At 33.8% G+C, this 17954-nt stretch overlaps 1 protein-coding gene across 1 annotated transcript; it reads left to right on the forward strand.

Annotated features, from left to right (window-relative positions):
• Positions 1 to 3625: 3625 nt before the first annotated feature.
• LOC128190303 (uncharacterized) lies at positions 3626 to 7066 on the forward strand. Its single transcript, XM_052862323.1, has 5 exons — positions 3626 to 3962; positions 4366 to 4418; positions 5086 to 5235; positions 5315 to 5405; positions 6083 to 7066. The coding sequence occupies exons 1-5, from the start codon at positions 3853 to 3855 to the stop codon at positions 6540 to 6542; spliced, it is 864 nt and encodes a 287-aa protein (XP_052718283.1). The 5' UTR covers positions 3626 to 3852; the 3' UTR covers positions 6543 to 7066.
• Positions 7067 to 17954: the final 10888 nt, after the last annotated feature.

A 17954-nucleotide genomic window follows, 5' to 3' on the forward strand; every position in this document is an offset into this window, starting at 1 on the left:
CAAAAGTATTTATAACCGTTACATAACTGGTTTTTTCTGTACCGCCAATGAAAGTGCACATATGTTAAGGGTTTTCATGTTGGGTTAAGATCTACAATTAGGAAGTAGGAATGATCACTACAAATTTCATCTCTAAAAACCCTGTTTTGAAAATATTTACCTTAATTGCCTTACTAACTGAAAACATTTTTAAAGAATTGTTTTAAATCCAAATTTGAGCTCGGAGTTGGTCTTCGTTTACCACAACATAACACCGTATCATTCGGACCAGGGGGTGTCATTAAAACGTTAAAACGGGTATCAGAAAGAAATATAATAAAGTCAGTGTAACGTCAGTGTAACATCTTTTTTTTACACTTGCCATTTTTCAAGAAAAAATATAAAATTAAGTTGACAATCATTCAAACATACATATAATAACGTCTACAACGAAGTGTTTCTCATACATTCAAGTTGTATACTGATACGTCAAGGTTTTGTGATAACGACAGCCTAAGGAGACGCACCGTACTGCCTTGATGCATGTGCTCCTTGTGAGAAAACATATCTTAATTAGAGCTATTCAGTCATCTCAGACTGAAGTTTGAGTGCTTCTCACACCACATGAATTACCTAGAATTGGAAAATTAGAGGACTGGTGCAATTCAAAATTGTCTTCACAACATGCATGTGAAAGTAGAATAGCCTGACCGTATTAAAATACGAAAGAACATCACGTGTGGCAGTAATCGAAAATATGGGGATTTACGTTGGAATTTTTCTTGAAGCTGATCAGAATGTACGCACATGGTTCTGGTAAAATCGCGATATTGCCGCTTTAAGACGCAGTGCAGTGACAAGTCATTTCAGATGGTCGCTCTTGGAGACATTTGCGTTTATCAAACACATCACTTTACTGATTATCTTTCAAGAATCATTACTGAATTAGTCTCTTCTGTTATAGGGACTATAACGAGATTTTCTGGTTAACTAACGAGGACAAAACGTGTTTTCTTGAAGTCGTACATTGCCCCGTCATATATCAACCAGTATTGAATTGATTCGGTGTTTTCCATCGAAGTTGTACTGATACCCCTCCAGATTACTACGCTGTTTAATCATTATTATTTCAAATCAACGCACACATATTTGACAAGTAGAGAAACAAAACAAAACAAGATATCTGTGAGCCAATGCTCACTTAAGTGATATCCCCGCTCTGATGTGAATATGAAAAATAAGCAAAGTCGACATTTAACAGAAAGATGGCATTCGATTGGTATAGAAATATATCCCACAATATGGCATGCCTATACAAATATTGTGTAAAAATTTCAAGTTTCTGCGATAAATAGCTGCTGAGAAATCTTTGAGGAAAATTTCTTTGAAAATTTTTGCTAAAATAAACAAAGAACTCATTTAACGGGAAGTTGACGTCCAATTGATACAAAAATATATCCAACGATATGGCATGCCTTAACAAACACTGTAAAAATTTCAAGCATCTGCGATAAATAGCTGCTGAGAAATCTTTGACGAAAATTTGTTTGAAAATTTTGGCTAAAAATAAACAAAGTCATTATTTAACAGGAAGTTGACGTCCGATTGATACAACAATACATCCCACAATATGTCACGCCAAAACAAATAGTGTGTTACAATTTCAAGCATCTGCGATAAATAGTTGCTGAAAAATCTTTGACGGAAATTTGTTTGAAAATTTGGCTAAAAATAAACAAAGTACTCATTAAACAGGAAGTTGACGTCCGATTAGTACGAAAAAACATCCCACGATATAGCATGTCTATACAAATACTGTGTAAAAATTTCAAGCATCTGCAATACACAGTTGCTGAGAAATCTTTGTCAAAAATTTGTTTGAAAATTTTGGCTAAAAATAAACAAAGTCGTAATTTAACAGGAAGTTGACGTCTGATTGGTACAAAAATATATCCCACGATATTGCATGCCTATACAAATATTGTGTAAAAATTTCAAGCATCTGCGATAAATAGTTGCTGAGAAATCTTTGACGAAAATTTGTTTGAATATTTTGGTTTAAAAAAAAGCAAAGTCGTCATTTAACAGGAAGTTGACGTCCGATTGGTACAAAAATATATCCCACGATATGGCATGCCTTAACAAACACTGTGTAAAAATTTTAAGCATCTAAGGTAAATAGTTGCTGAGATAAATGCGACAGAAATTTTTGTTACGGACGGACGGACAGACGGACAGACAGACAGACAGACACCCAAGGGTAAAACAGTATACCACCACTCCTTCGGAGCGGGGGTATAAAATAAGGCAGTAGTGTTTACGCTTGCTTTAATTTGTTGTCCCCCGCCGCAACGCGGAGCGGGGACATAGAAATGCCAGGCGTCCGTGGGTCCGTGGGTCCGTGTGTCTGTGGGTCCGTGCGTCCGTGTGTCTGTGCGTCCGTCCGTCACATTTTTTTGTAAGCGCTCTTATGCCTACAAATTTTGACGGATTTTCATTATATTTATACCAAATGTTTATACCACTATTACCTTGGTCAAGTTCGAAAATCAGCATAAGTCGATACTTTTTGTTGGCGTTATGGGACTTTGACCACAATCATGACTCCGTTTTATCCAAAAATTGACCTTGTAAGCGCTCGCATGCCTACAAATTTTGACGGATTTTCATTAAATTTATACCAAATGTTTATACCACTATTACCTTGGTCAAGTTCGAAAATCAGCGTTAGTCGATACTTTTTGTTGGCGTTATGGGACTTTGACCACAATAATGACTCCGTTTTATCCAAAAATTGACCTTGTAAGCGCTCTCATGCCTACAAATTTTGACAGATTTTCATTAAATTTATACCAAATGTTTATACCACTTATACTTTGGTCAAGTTCGAAAATCAGCGTTAGTCGATACTTTTTGTTGGCGTTATGGGACTTTGACCACAATAATGACTCCGTTTTATCCAAAAATTGACCTTGTAAGCGCTCTCATGCCTACAAATTTTGACAGATTTTCATTAAATTTATACCAAATGTTTATACCACTAATACTTTGGTCAAGTTCGAAAATCAGCATTAGTCGATACTTTTTGTTGGCGCTATGGGACTTTGACCACAATAATGACTCCGTTTTTTTTCTCCAAAAATTGACCTTGTAAGCGCGCTCATGCCTACAAATTTTGACGGATTTTCATTAAATTTATACCAAATGTTTATACCAATAATACGTTGGTCAAGTTCCTAAATCAGCCTTGGTCGATAGACTCGATACTAGTGCTTGACCGGCGGGGGACCCTGGAATTCTATTCTTGTTCTTTTTTGTAATACTTATTTGTTAAGCATAACATCGTTGAGAGAGAGAGAGAGAGAGAGAGAGAGAGAGAGAGAGAGAGAGAGAGAGAGAGAGAGAGTTTGAGCTTGGTTCTCCATATTCATGTATATCTTCTATATACATGTATCTAAATACGAGGAAGTGCAATAACGTTCAATATCACACTTGATTATGCCATTACCCCAGTGCAATTAATATCTGTATAATGATAGTGACAGGTGAAAATTCACACTTCAAACTGACAGGAAATGACTTTATTCTGGAAATCAAATGTTAAAGACGTGATGTTTTGTCCATAATTACTATTTTGACAGCAAAACTGCATAAAACATGTCATTATGTTAAAGTTTACATTTAAAAAAAAGGAGAAAACAAAATATTACGTTCTAAACAGACCTATAATTTTCTTCCTAAATAACCGTAAACCTACATCTTCATCGTGTTGTCAAGGACGTCATTCCAATAACAGGCTTTACAAAAGGACAGCGTAATAGCAGATATTCAACCAGAGAGGTTCAAATAATTCATCGAAGTACATTGTTCCATATGGAAGTATTTTGGTTTATTTCTTTGGATACTTTGACCTTTTCCATTGTTTTAGTGAATGTTCTCAGTATCAGGAGTCTGAAAACATCCGGTGTATGTAAACAGCACGAGTAAGTCGATCATGGAAAATTCATGCATGTTCTTGTTTGTCTGGTTCATCTTGTTGTATATTTTAATGATAGACTGGATGGATGGTCAACAAATTGACATTAAGATCTTAAAAATTAGAAGATTTTGGGGGCCATAAATTGCATTAAATTGTTTAGTAAAAAAAAATCTTAACACATTAATATGCCTAAAAAGTTTAGAAAGGATTTTTTGGCCATGAAGTATTGTTTAGCAAAAGAATTTCTAATATAGCTGCTTTAAAATTTGAATATTTTCTTTTATCTTTATACAAAGCTCTTCTTCTTAAGAAGATTATTTTAGTCTAACAATGATCACGACCATCAAGCCATCTTACAGATTTAAATGATATATTTATATAAAATATTCCTCTCTACCTCCCAACAGCGGATTGTATCGATGCTGCAACAACTTTCGACAAGAGGGTCAGAATTGTATTCGTAAGTTTTGTGAAACTTTCCATTAATATTAAAATAAACGTCATGCAAATAAGTAAATAAATAAATAAATAAATAAAAAAACGTTCAGTTGAATAACGATTTTTAAATGAAAAATGTCATGATTTGGGATAATGATTTTAAAATTTATTTTCAATTATGTTTCGTTAATTTTCAATGGCCAATTGAGATTTGAGTGTCAGGTGTTGCGTTATAAATGAGATAAAAAAAAACCCACAATATTTTGTTAACATGTAAACAAACCTCAGTATGTGTTTTCATTTACCTTTTGATTGCAAAAAAGAAGATAACAGATTTAAAACAAAACAAATTTTGGCAAACACTGGAATGGAAACTGTTTATTTGTGTTATTTGTGCTATTTATTACTAGCTAATAGATATAAAACCATACGCGTTAAGCAAAACCTTTACCAGTGAATTTATTCAAAGTAAACCAAAACATTACAAGTGCTTTGATAACATCTTAACAATGTTGCACTCTGTATCTTGCCTTAAACTCGTCAACTGACAAATGGTTGACCATTAAAAATAACTAAGTAAAGCATCGTGAATATAAAATTTCGAAAAATAAAATAAAAAACATTTCAGCTGAAATCGTCACCATGCTCCTTTAAAGCTATCCTATGGTGTTTATTATATTGAAAATTAGCCTGTGTTGGATCTTTTGGTATCAACTGTTCTGGAAGATGCGTTGACGGGTTCTTTGGGTTTGGATGTCTTGGTCGCTGTAATTGCAGTGAGGACCAAATCTGTGACAGTCGTGACGGGTGTATGGAGGACAAGATAAGACAATATGAAGGTATGATAAATGTGATGAGAATGCTCTAAGTGTACATTAACGTCTCAATGCTAACATGTGTTTATTGTCATGATTGTAGAATCTCCAAGAATATACCTTTATGTAATAATCCTACTATGTGCTTTTATAATCTTCCTGCTTGTGGCACTGGTGGCAGTATACATAAAAAGGTAACGATTGTAATAAATTCTCGCTAGAGACAAGTTCATGTAATACCACCCTTTATCTTCCACATACAGACATTTTCCCGTGGCGACATATTTCTGTGTTCACCGTTTTTCCTCTTTACCACATTTTTCAATTTTTATTTTATATCCCTGGTGTAAATACCTAAATAAATGCATTTTTCTCGAGAATTTGCGTTAAATTTATAACTTAGATATGTGAAGGTTTTTCCTACAGTTTTATTTTTGAAATGATATCAACATTTTTTCAAAGTTTGAATCTGAATACCTTTTTACATTTTGCCAGACATCATTTTTAGTAGCATGATAATATGAAATATGGTAAATAAAAGCAAGTTAAACATTTAGTTATATGATTTGGAGGAAATTTAATTTTATATTTTAGGGTGATAAAATAAATAATGTTTAAGAAGGTTGAATTTATCGATAAATGAAAGGAAAGAAAAGTGCTCGCAATTCCTAATCGCAATGGAAAACATCACAAATAAACGATAATTATGTTTTTCCATATAACAAAGCTATACTTTCCTGCATATCCATCTACATATTGCTGTAGTGGGTTTTTAATTATATATTAGATTAAAAATTGTCTTCTGAACATATTAAACAGTTCATTTGTTTTTTCTCTTAAATATATGAATATTTAAATTATTTGCCTTCAGAAAATTTATACCATCTCGACATTACCAGCATGAACTTGTTCACACCGACACGCCGGGAGATTACACATCTAATAAACATCAAAGTTACCTAGAATGCGGCTCTGGCTCTGGACGAATGTTAGAGAACATTTCACTTGAAAATCAGTCTGAAGAGTTACAAAGTAGTGAGTTAAGATCTACGCATTATGAGTACACAAATCGAAGACTATTTTCAAGTGAGGACAAAACCTTATCTCAAAGAGAGAGCATGCAAGAAATTCGTCCCGAAAATAATATTGAATCTCCTTCAGGAGTAGACGTATGGAAGTCAATCAAAGACAATATTAAAAAGAATAGAGAGAGGAACAGTATTCTACGAATATTATCGTCAAGAATTTCTCTGCATGATACAAACCACAGTAGTAGTTATATTTCTGTTGTTGACGAAAATTCCACATCTTGCAATGCTGAAAAAAGTTGAAAAAGGTTATGTATTTATGATGCAACCTCCACGACCGTGTTGCTCTTTGTATTTCTGATGCAATGTCCACGACCATGTTGCTCTTTTACAGAATGTTAAATCATAGTTTGATTGTAGTTTAATCGATATTAGTACCATAATTATTTTCAATTAAAGACATGCATTGTAGATTTGTCAATGTATGTGATGCTACAACAATATTTCAAGGTTAAATCAGAGATAAATGAAATCATTTATTTGTGGTATGAGTAAGACAAAATCCATTTCTTTTTATTGTTACAACAAGTATAATGAATTTGGAAATGGAAGGATTTTATTCTAATATACCTATTATATAATAAATCAATTATATGTTACATACAAAAAAATTACACATATAAGATAAACCCAATCATTTTAAGTAGATTTTATGTTATTAGATAAGTACATTCAAAATTAAAAGTATTATACAATCACTGTGATATAAGTTTATCCTGTCACTATCATTCAATTTCCAGATCAACATTTTAGTTGTCTGTCCCGATTAACGGGCTTTTGAAGAGCAATCAAAATATTGATATATAAGGAAAATAAAAAATGTAAAATTCAACAAATGAGTCATGCAAGAGACATGTTTATTTTCCTGCCTTCACGACATATGTTAGTCGTTAGGTTCAATTTAACCTCTCTTGTGTAACTTAAATGTTTTTTTAATGGTTGGCTTTAAATTCCGAGAAAAAACCCCACTGACTATAGAAACTGTTGGATCTACACTACCTTAGGATGCTTCAACACAATTTTCAGCTTTCTGGTCAATTGGTTTTTGAGATTTTCAAAGATTTTTCTCTATATATTCCTTTGTAATGATTCAATCCCAATTGTGTCCACATCATACTCACAGAGATCATAATTTGAACAAACTTGAATCTACACTATATGAGAATGCCTCCACAAAACTTTCAGCTTCTTTGGCCAAGTGATTTTTAGAAGATTTTTGAAAAATACTAATTTTTTTTTAATATTTCGTACTTATCCGTCTTGGAAAGAGGGTGAGGTCCTTAATTTTAACAAACTTGAATCCCCTTTACCTAAGAATGCTTTTAGTCAAGTTTGGTTGAACTCGGGTCAGTGGTTCTGGAGAAGAAGTAGAAAATGTTAAACGTTTACACACAGACAGAAGGAGAGACGGACACCGAGCAAAAAGTTATCAGAATAGCTCACTTGAGATTTCAGTTCAAGTGGGCTAAACAACACAAACCCAAATGCTGTGCCAGTTATTCGGGATTTTCATAACCTGGAGTTATCGTTCGTAACACAAGTTATCTCTCCATTAGAGCAGGTATACGCTATTTTACCACTATGAACAAAGGTTATGATAAACGTTTGTTGTCTTGTTTAATCTGTTACTGGTGTAAATTGTCAATGTAAAAAGACAATTATGCAATTAAAGGATGATGTAATATTGCAAAACAGTTCGGAGATTTGAATAACGCGTTAAATTGTAGCAAAGTGCAAGTGCGGGGGGGGGGGGGTGGGGGGGGGGGGGGGGGGGTTATCCAAAAAATCTTGACAAACCGTGAAAATTCTAATCCTTGTGTGTTGGTGGAGGGGGTATAGCGAACTGCGTACCTTTAATCATAACTTCGATTTCACTATTCATTTCCTTCATTTCACAGATTCATTTCAATTTCTTTACATGAATGGTGCTCCCCAAAAAGTAGTTGGGGGGACTTTATGTTTATTCACGTTTTAATAAGTTAACTGATGAAAACTATCTGCTGCAAGAAGAAGTGGGGGATGGGGGCTCCCTGCCTCTCTCTCCTTTATGCTACGCGCCGGCAACCTACCAATAATTATTGCTAGTGCTTGCGATGAAGTGCGTACATGTGGTTTAAGCTGATACATGTGCATTATATTTTCCAGTGAAGTGCCGGACATGCAAAACATCATAAAGACACATCTGTCCACCTCTTTAAAGAGAATTTAGTTATTATATCTGTAGGTCGAAGTACAAATATAGGCATTATACCTACATATCTACACTAATCATTGGCGGTCGTTACTATATACATCCACTTGATCGATTTCATTATACCCGCACTTTCTAAAGAAAGTTCGGGTATATTGTTGTTACCCTGTTCCGTCCGTCCGTCCGTCCGTCCGTCCGTCCGTCTGTCACGTTTTACTTTCTCAAACTGCTCTTACATCTTATAAACCAGCAAACTGAACTCTTGGAGTTTGATTTGGGGTATCATGTTGTTTTGTAAAAAAGTTCAAAAATTCTCTGTTAGTCCTGGGGGTCAAATAATTGGTAAAAAATGACGTTTTTTCACAAAAAACCTTCTTCCTCGAACTCCTCCTACATTTTCAAAAGTAGACAAATCATCTTTTGGAATATGTTTTAGGGTATCCTATAGATGCGCAATAAGGTTTCGGAATTTTCAATTTTGTCCTGGGGGTCATTTAAATGGCTAAAAAATGACGTTTTTTTACAAAAAAAAACTGGTTTAAAAAACGTCATTTTTTTTAAAAAGTAGCCAAATGATCTTCTAGAATATGATTGGGGGTGTCATATTGAGGCATGATCAGGTTCCAGAATTCTTTTTTTAATTAAGGGGATCAGTGGGCAACAAAAAATGACGTTTTTTGGCAAAAAAAAATATGGTTCCCAGAACTCCTCTTACAACTTTTGGAGTAGCTACATCATCTCTTGGGATATAATTGGGGCTGTCCTATAGATGTGCAATAAGGTTTTAAAAATTTAAATTTCATCCTGGGAGTCAAATAGTAGCAGAAAATTGACGTTTATCACTAAAAAATCAAACATTGATCCAAGAGCTCCTCTTATGATTTAATGGATAGACAATCATATCTTGGGATATGATAGGGACTGTTCTATAGATGTGCAGTAAGGTTTTCAAAATTTAAATTTCATCCAGGGAGTCAAAATGTAGCAGAAAATTGACGTTTATCACTTTAAAAAAAAACATAGATCCTAGAACTCCTTTTATGATTTAATGGATAGACACATCATATCTTGGGATATGAAAGGAACTGTTCCATAGATGTGCATTAATACGGTTTTGAAAAATTAAATTTAACCCTGAGGCCCATTACCTACCGGTACATACCTTTTGATGCCCTTTAAGGATCAAGAATATATATGGTTAAGGGGTGGGGATCTCAACCGTTTTCGAGATATTCGTGCACTTCCTGTTCAAGGGGGGTCATGACAACCCCCGGGGCCCATGACCTACATACCGTTTGATGCCCCTTGACACAAGGTACAAGAATATATATGGTTTAAGGGTGGGGATCTCAACTGTTTTGAAGATATTAAGGGACTTGCTGTTTGAGGGCGTCAGGACCACCCACAGGGCCTATGACCTACATAACATTTGATGCCCCTTGACATCAGAAACATGAATATATATGGTTTAGGGGTCATGATTATAACAGTTTCTGAGATATATGGTAATTTCAAATTCCTGGGGGGTGGGGATGACCCCAGGGGTCAGATCTAATAAACCCTATATATTGCCAGTAACAGCCAATATATGATTATGAAAACCCTATATTATTATCTTTGTCCATTTTCAAGTTACCATTTACAATAGAGTCTATGATTCTTTCTACAAGGTTCAATGTTAGACCCCACACCCTTTTGACACCCCCCCCTCCCCCCCCCCCCCCCTACCCCGAAAAGTGGTTGTCTAACCCAAAATGAGAAAAATCAAACCAGGGTGCACAACTAGATTTGCAGGCCTATCATATCCTAGAGTTTTGTACAATTATGTTCAGCCATCTCTGAGAAACAAGTTCAGAGCGGGAAAGAAGAAAAAGAAAATGAAGAATATATACATGTATTAAGAACCGTACAAAAACAATAAGTCTCCAAACTTCATTCAGGAGACTTAATAATTAATAAAGATTAAATAGAGATAGGATCATCAAACATCAATAATTTAAAGATAATTGACAATTTCTGATTCTAAGGGGGTCAGGATGACCCCTTAGGTTCATGACTTACATGCCATAATGATCTGATGCGCCTGCATGACCTAAGGAGGAATAATATCTTTGGATTAAGGTGGGGATCTCAATGGTTTTTATGATATTTGATAATTTCAGGAAGAGCACTTGGGATCATGACCTACATACCATCTTAAATGCCTTGAACAAAGAAACAATAATATAATATGTACATGATATATGATTCAATTTAAGAACCCAGATATAGATCAATCATCTGTTTTGTAATACTTCCTATGTATATATACATGTACATGTATTAGTTTGTGTTTTGTTCTATACTATTCATGTTCATGGCTGTAGTATGGCTTAGTCTTATTTTAAATTACATTAAAAAATTGTCAAATATATGACTTGGAACCCCCACTCCCAAACAAACTCAAATATAAACTGTTTCTCTCTCCCCCCCCCCCCCCTTCCTTGTCGAATAATCTATTAAAATCAAAATATAATTTGGGTGTCTAAAAACTTTTATAAACTGGTAAAAAATGTTATTCTTAAAAAAAATTACATTACACCTTGCATAATTGACAAATGATCTATTGAGATACGATCAGAGGTCATATTTCTACCTTGGGATCAATAAGTAGTATTCATTGACAAGTTAAAATTAATTAATAACAATAAATGATTCAAATTATAAATGTTTATACTCCACATTCATCCCCCCCCCCCCAATCTAACCTGCTTAATATAAAGATTCAGTCTTCTTAATACATTCTTACATGTGTACAGTAGCAAATTTTAAATCATTTCTTGATTGCTTTTTCTCTCGTGATTCACATTAACATTTTGGAAATTGCTTAATTCAATTTTTAAGATTTATAAACAAAATGTTATATGCATCACTGCCATGTGTATTCACCTATTTGGGGCAATTGTAAAGTCTCCTAAACAAAGCAGTGACATCATTAGGCTAGGAATTACCCACATGGATCAAACATGCACTACTGTATAACATATGAATAAGATAAAATACATTATTATTTCTAGTTCTGAAATGTCAGGGTGTCTCCAAGGGGGCATAATCTTACAATACAATTTTACGCGCAATGACACAAAGAGCAAAAATAAATTAAACGGTTTAGGGATGAGGATCTCAGATCTCAGAAGTTAACAAAATATACAGTACGTGTATCATATCATTTCCTATTTCATAAAGGCGGAGGGGGGGGGGGGGGGGGGGGGGGGGGGGTTGGGGGGGGGGGGGGGGGGGTTAAAGACAACACCTGGGGGTCATTAATGTACTTTACACCAGTTGATGCATCATAATGACTTTAGAAGATATTTTGTATTTTCCTGTTTCGTGGGGTCAGAACAGTCCCATAAGGTCATGACCTACATTGTATTTGATGCATTATAATACATTAAAGAAAGAAATACTCCTTCCTTCCTATTATTACTCATATAAAAAATATAAGTGTCTACACTTACTTACATATGAAATACACAAATTTAATAAGAAATTGTTTATACAGGGTCAATATGGGGTCAACTCAACAGTGCATGCAGTCTGACAAATGAAAAAAATAACTTTTGCAACTAAAAACTAGAAACTAAAAACTAAACTAGAAACTTTACAAATGCAATAGGATAGGTAACGATGATAAGCTTATTTAAATATTAAAAGATGATGATACAGTATGCTGTCAAAGGGAGATTACATTTAGAAAGTGAAAGTAGAACTTATATACATGTGTATGTATGCTGGCAGGAATCCCATGCTGGCATCTTATTATATTGTGCTGCTGCTACTACATGTATTTATGCTTACCTAAATTGGTCAACATCATAATGATAATCCAATTAAAACACAATAATGAATTCCTTTAGCTGATCTTAACTACCGTAATCCTTTTCTGCATACGGAAAACACAGACATGTATGTATGGGTGTTGCTAAAACGCGGAACGGAAAACGGAACGGAATGGAAAATATCATCACGTTTATCCCTTAAAAAGGGTATAGACTGGCCAGAAACGATTTACTTTGTATCTTTTATTTATATCTAATGAATGATTATCAACATGTTGCTATCTTATTAATATTCATATGAATGTCTATCAATTATAGCATTGTATTCATTCGGCTTTAGTTGAGTACGAAACGGAAAAGTCAAATGTATACGAATTGTGAAACATTAACATGATTAAACGAGCAAATTAGCTATAACTTTTTACTTATTTCTCTTATATGGTATTGCTGGCATATTAGCGTAACGTACGCAGTTAGTGAAAGCGTTTTATGCGTGTTTTGAGTATTTTTATATTATTTTCAAATATGATGTACATGTATATACTTACATCAAAATTGAATTTTGGTGTTCTAGACGATCTTTTATCATACAGACGATACTGTATCATTGAGATGGAAGAAAAAAACTGTAGGACTGACGACATTAAAAAATTAAAATACAGTAAACATTAAAATACCCGGTAATTTGTGAAACTAGTAATTTGTGAAACTAGTATTTTTAGCAATGCAATTTTGTTCACGTTTGCATTACAAAGCATGCAGTTGTTTATTCCAGCAGCTATATACATATGATCCGAATAGAGAGCTCTAGACGTTGCCTGGTTTGATTTTCCGATTATATATTGGGACTATAGTCTGTCGATCCCAAAATATTCATGCAGCACATTTGGACGATTTATAATGGAAAATGTTGACATCTTTTCTCCATTTGGAAGTCACTCAGAGAACCTTGCACAATTTTTCAACACCATCATCCGGGTCTGTTAAAATGCAAAACCCCGTAGACTTCTTTATTTTTAGCCGTGTATTTATACCAGCTGATAAGCTAGAGAGGACGTTTTAAAGAAAGAATAATGAGAATGTTTAATGCTTCTAAAAGAGAATCGCTTGAACCCTGAGGTATATATAAATACATGTATACAGCAAAAAGTGAATCGAGGATATTTTGGGACAGAATAAAGTGGTCAATGCATGTACTGTTAATTTTGAGGAAATAAATATTCTTGAATAAATAATCTAATATTGCTAATCTTTCAAAAAAAATTAAAAAGGTACATAAAGTATATCGTTTTAGCATACTTAACAAATCTATGAGGTAAATAACATTATACATGTATAAGATTTTCCGTTTTCCTTCCGTTCCGTTTTCCGTTCCGCGTTTTAGCAACACCCATGTATGTATACACGTGAACCCATCTAATCGAAGAGCTGGGTAAAACTAGTACCCGCTAATGAGACATGCAGACCTGTGTTGTGTACGTAACTTCAGACAAAGATCATTCATTTGTAACATGCATGTATTTTTATGACCTATTCTTCAAATCCACTTGCACTATTTTATTAGGTAAATAACAGCTTTAAGGTGGTGCAGGACACCTGCATATTGTGATGTACATGTATACTTCCTATTGAGATAAACAATTAATAAAGTATGTTGACTATTGATTAAATATTTACCCCCCAAATAATGTTACCTAACATTGAAGCGCAATGGGTTAGAGCGTTTACATGTCTGTAAGAGCATTGGGGTCCAAGGTGTATTTTTGGTAATTTACGAATTTTCATGGGGAGGGGGGTCTGGACCCCTCACTCCCACCCCTTCTCTAAATCTGTGCACACGATGATGTTCATGTAGGCACACAGAAGCAAATCTAAAACCGGCAACCGCCACGGGGAGGGGGCATAATTTAATTTTTAATTTTGTTTGTAATAATTATATAGACCATTATACTTCCTATGACATAAAATGTTAAGATTATTGATTAACTGAAAATTCACTGCAAACAGTTCTACCCCAAATTGCACATAAAGTGCTGCTCATGTCACGATGTGTATTATCATATGGGCAGGGATCTCATCCTTCAGTTATGAAAATTATAATTTTTAAATGTATTACCGGAGTTTGCATGTGGCCTTCATTTTTGAATTAAACTGGTATAAAACAGTGTTATTTAGGGGCAAACACATGGTGCGGGTATTACTGTCTAATGACAGCATCTAGTTTAATTTAATTTTTGACTAATTTCGTTTTCATCATGCGATAATGGATTAAAACATTCGCAACCTAGCTTTTGCGTAATTTTTCGCATATAACTTGCGATCATGTTTTCATTTAAAGTTGCGTTACGATTTTGATCGACAACATTCGCGTTTATATTTATATTAATAGTTCATTCCAAAACATGGTTTTCATGTGTATGGCTTATTGATATTAATTTTGCTCTTGTGCATTTTTTTAAATCAGCTATAATATTTTCTCGCACTTTACCATAATTTGTTTGCTACAGATGGCACGTATATAAAGTACAACTCAATTATATAAAGGTCAATGTAATAAATGATAAAAGTAATAAAGGTACTAAAAGTAAAACAAACAAACAAACAAACAAACCAAAAGGTGTGTTTAAGCAGTCTCATCAAAGGCTTGAAGGAAACAAGTACCTCTTATTTTAAACCGAAAACAAATTCTTATTTCGATGAAATCTATATAATGAAATAGCACCGAGCTTTAAAAATACAATGAATCTGTTTTGTTGAGAAATTCAAATGGATGTCATTGATTAAACATCGTACATGACAGATACAGCTGCCTGAATTGATGACCGTCGGTGCCTGGTTAGATACCAATACCTACTGCGTCTATATATGTTTCATGAATGCATGGCATTTTGAACGTATACATCTTAACAGGCTTGCGCAAACTTTGTATTTTGAAAAAGTGTGTGCTTGAGAGGGGGAGCAGACCGACCTTGATTGATTATAATGAAACGTATTCTTATGATATGCTGATTTTAATTGGTTTTTTTTTTAATTTTAATTAACTGTTGATGTTTTCTGTTTTCAAACATTATAAAAAAAATTTGTCGGAAGAAAAGTCGTACATATATATTTGTAAACTCCCGCACTGCTTTGAATACCTGGAAGTAAAGCATACCTGCTGTAAGGGGCAGATAACTCTTTCAGTAACGATAACTCTAGTTTATGGGAAGACTGATATGGACAATAGCCAAATATTGTAGGATAATAGAGACCTCTACAGACATTTTGCTGGCATATTTTTACCTTTTTTGCGCGTGCACAATTAGCTGAATATAAGTACAATGCAAATAGTTATCAAACTGTCATTTGATTGGATTTCGTGTCCGCCCTACAACAAATCACCATGTTCCACTCCTTCCAATGTCTTGTTTCACTTTTGATTTGAGTCATACGACAAAACCAGGCCCCGAGGTTATAAAACTTTTTTCATACTCGTACTCATACTCCGTACTCCGAGTATGTGCTCCACTGAGTACGACTTTAAAAACCGAGGTTATAAAAGTTTTGGATTACGTTCTCCGCTGAGTACTATTTGGAGTATGCTCCAAAAGCCGATCGATGAAATTTTACGTCTCTGAAGAAAGACAGAGAACGGTAATTCATGTAAATAGTCCTGGCATGTAGGCAAACTGTACATGTATTCAGATTAATATTTATCAACAAAATGTAACACATTATTTACATGTACATATTACCTTCTCCATCTGCAAGCATGGAGAATTGTCTGCATCTATAACTTATGAATTTTTGAGCAACAGAGACGATAAATCAAGTGTAATTGGTAAAATATCAACAAATTGTGTTTATGTCAAATCTCTCTCTCTCTCTCTCTCTCTCTCTCTCTCTCATGAGACTTAGATAGTGATTCATGCATGTGATGATTAAGTATAATTATGTTGTAAGGAACGATATGAATATAAAAGAAAGAAGTAAGAATTTACACGGATATGAATAGAGTATTTCAACATAGAATTTAGTTCGATATATCTTAAGTTTTCCTGGCTTTTATACGATTTTGATATTTTACATGCCAGGAAAAGGTCAGAAACGACACCAATACAAAACCTGGAAAGTCACTGCCCCCAAGTGGATATCTCTTAAGATATTTAGTGAGCAGTCCCTTGTATTAGGGAAAACAGGGAAGAGTTTAATTCAAAAATAGAAACATATACTTGGGAAAATCACAAAAATACTGAGAAATCCGTTTATTTTCACACTTATATAGTATACACTAAGGAAATTATATGGGTATTCCAATTTAATTGCAACATACTTAGTACTATATTTGCCTTTTAAAATTCTTGTGAGAAAAAAACATCTAATATCTTGAAGGGGTGGGGTGGGGGTGGGTGTTGGAATTGCATCAATGAACATATGCCAACAGCCAAGGACACACGTAAAGTTTCTCATTTTAATATTTTTGGGAATGTGCACGAGAGTTTAAGAAAATTCACTAATTGAAATATTTTTGAAATTTCCAATTTGAGGACGACGTTAAACTGAAACAACGTGTTCAAGGAAACTGTGTACTAAAGTTGCTGTACCCCTTTTTGTGGGGTTTTATTGATGGTTCAAATTTTTCTCACTTAGTCAAGGCTTGAAAATGTGTGTTTAGAATTTATATACACATACTGTGTCATTTTTAATCTTAAGTAACGTCCATTGATATTTTTTAGCAAGCCTTTTCCTATTCATCTTTAAAATTCGAAATACATGTATTAATTTTGATGCATTTAACATAGATATTTGGTTACTTTAGATAAAAAAGGAATAGCTATATGAATTATCTAAATAGTTACTTGCTAATAAAATTAAACAATTTAAGAGATGAATATTCCCACAGCTAAGCTATATAGAGAAAAATCTCTCACATGAAAATGCGAAGAAGCTATTTTAAGTAGTACATGTATTTTCAATCGATTGCATAGAATAACAATAATCCCCTTCAAATCTCTCTCTCTATCTCTCTCATAAATTCTAGCTTTTATCATGCGGGTTATGATTAATTTAAGTGTTATCTTTTCTTTTTTTTTTTTTTTTTTTTTTTTTTTTTTACATAAACAAGCTTTTAATTAACTGTAATTTACCCGAATTCTCAAGCAGAATATATACGTCGATCATACTTAATGTTTTTCCATAACTGTGTATTTAAGAATAAAATTTGATGTCATAACACCAAATTTTATTTGTTGAAAGATACTAATATAATACTTAAGACTATGGGGTCACCGGGACCCACCATCCTTATATTCAATCAAATGTTAAACCAAACAATGCATTTCACCTTACGTATACTTAGACATGTCTATGCTCTCGATGTTTTAATTCGAAATAAATAATAAAGATCGTAAGGTAGGTGATGTTGCATGGTAAAATTTCTTAAATATTTGGAAAATAAAAATCAAATACTGGTAGATGGTTCGGAATGGATACTCTACTTTCCCGCAGTAAAATTAAAAAGAAGTTGCGGCCTATATTAGACAAAGAACACATCTAGATCTCTGCAGTTACATGTAGTATGTATGGTCACCTAGGAAGCCAAATATGTACGTCTTAATTTTAAAAATATTGCCAATACAAAACTTAAAAATTCGAAATATTATCTTT

This window comes from Crassostrea angulata, chromosome 6 (genome assembly GCF_025612915.1).
Source record: "Crassostrea angulata isolate pt1a10 chromosome 6, ASM2561291v2, whole genome shotgun sequence".
Lineage (NCBI taxonomy): Eukaryota > Metazoa > Mollusca > Bivalvia > Ostreida > Ostreidae > Magallana > Magallana angulata.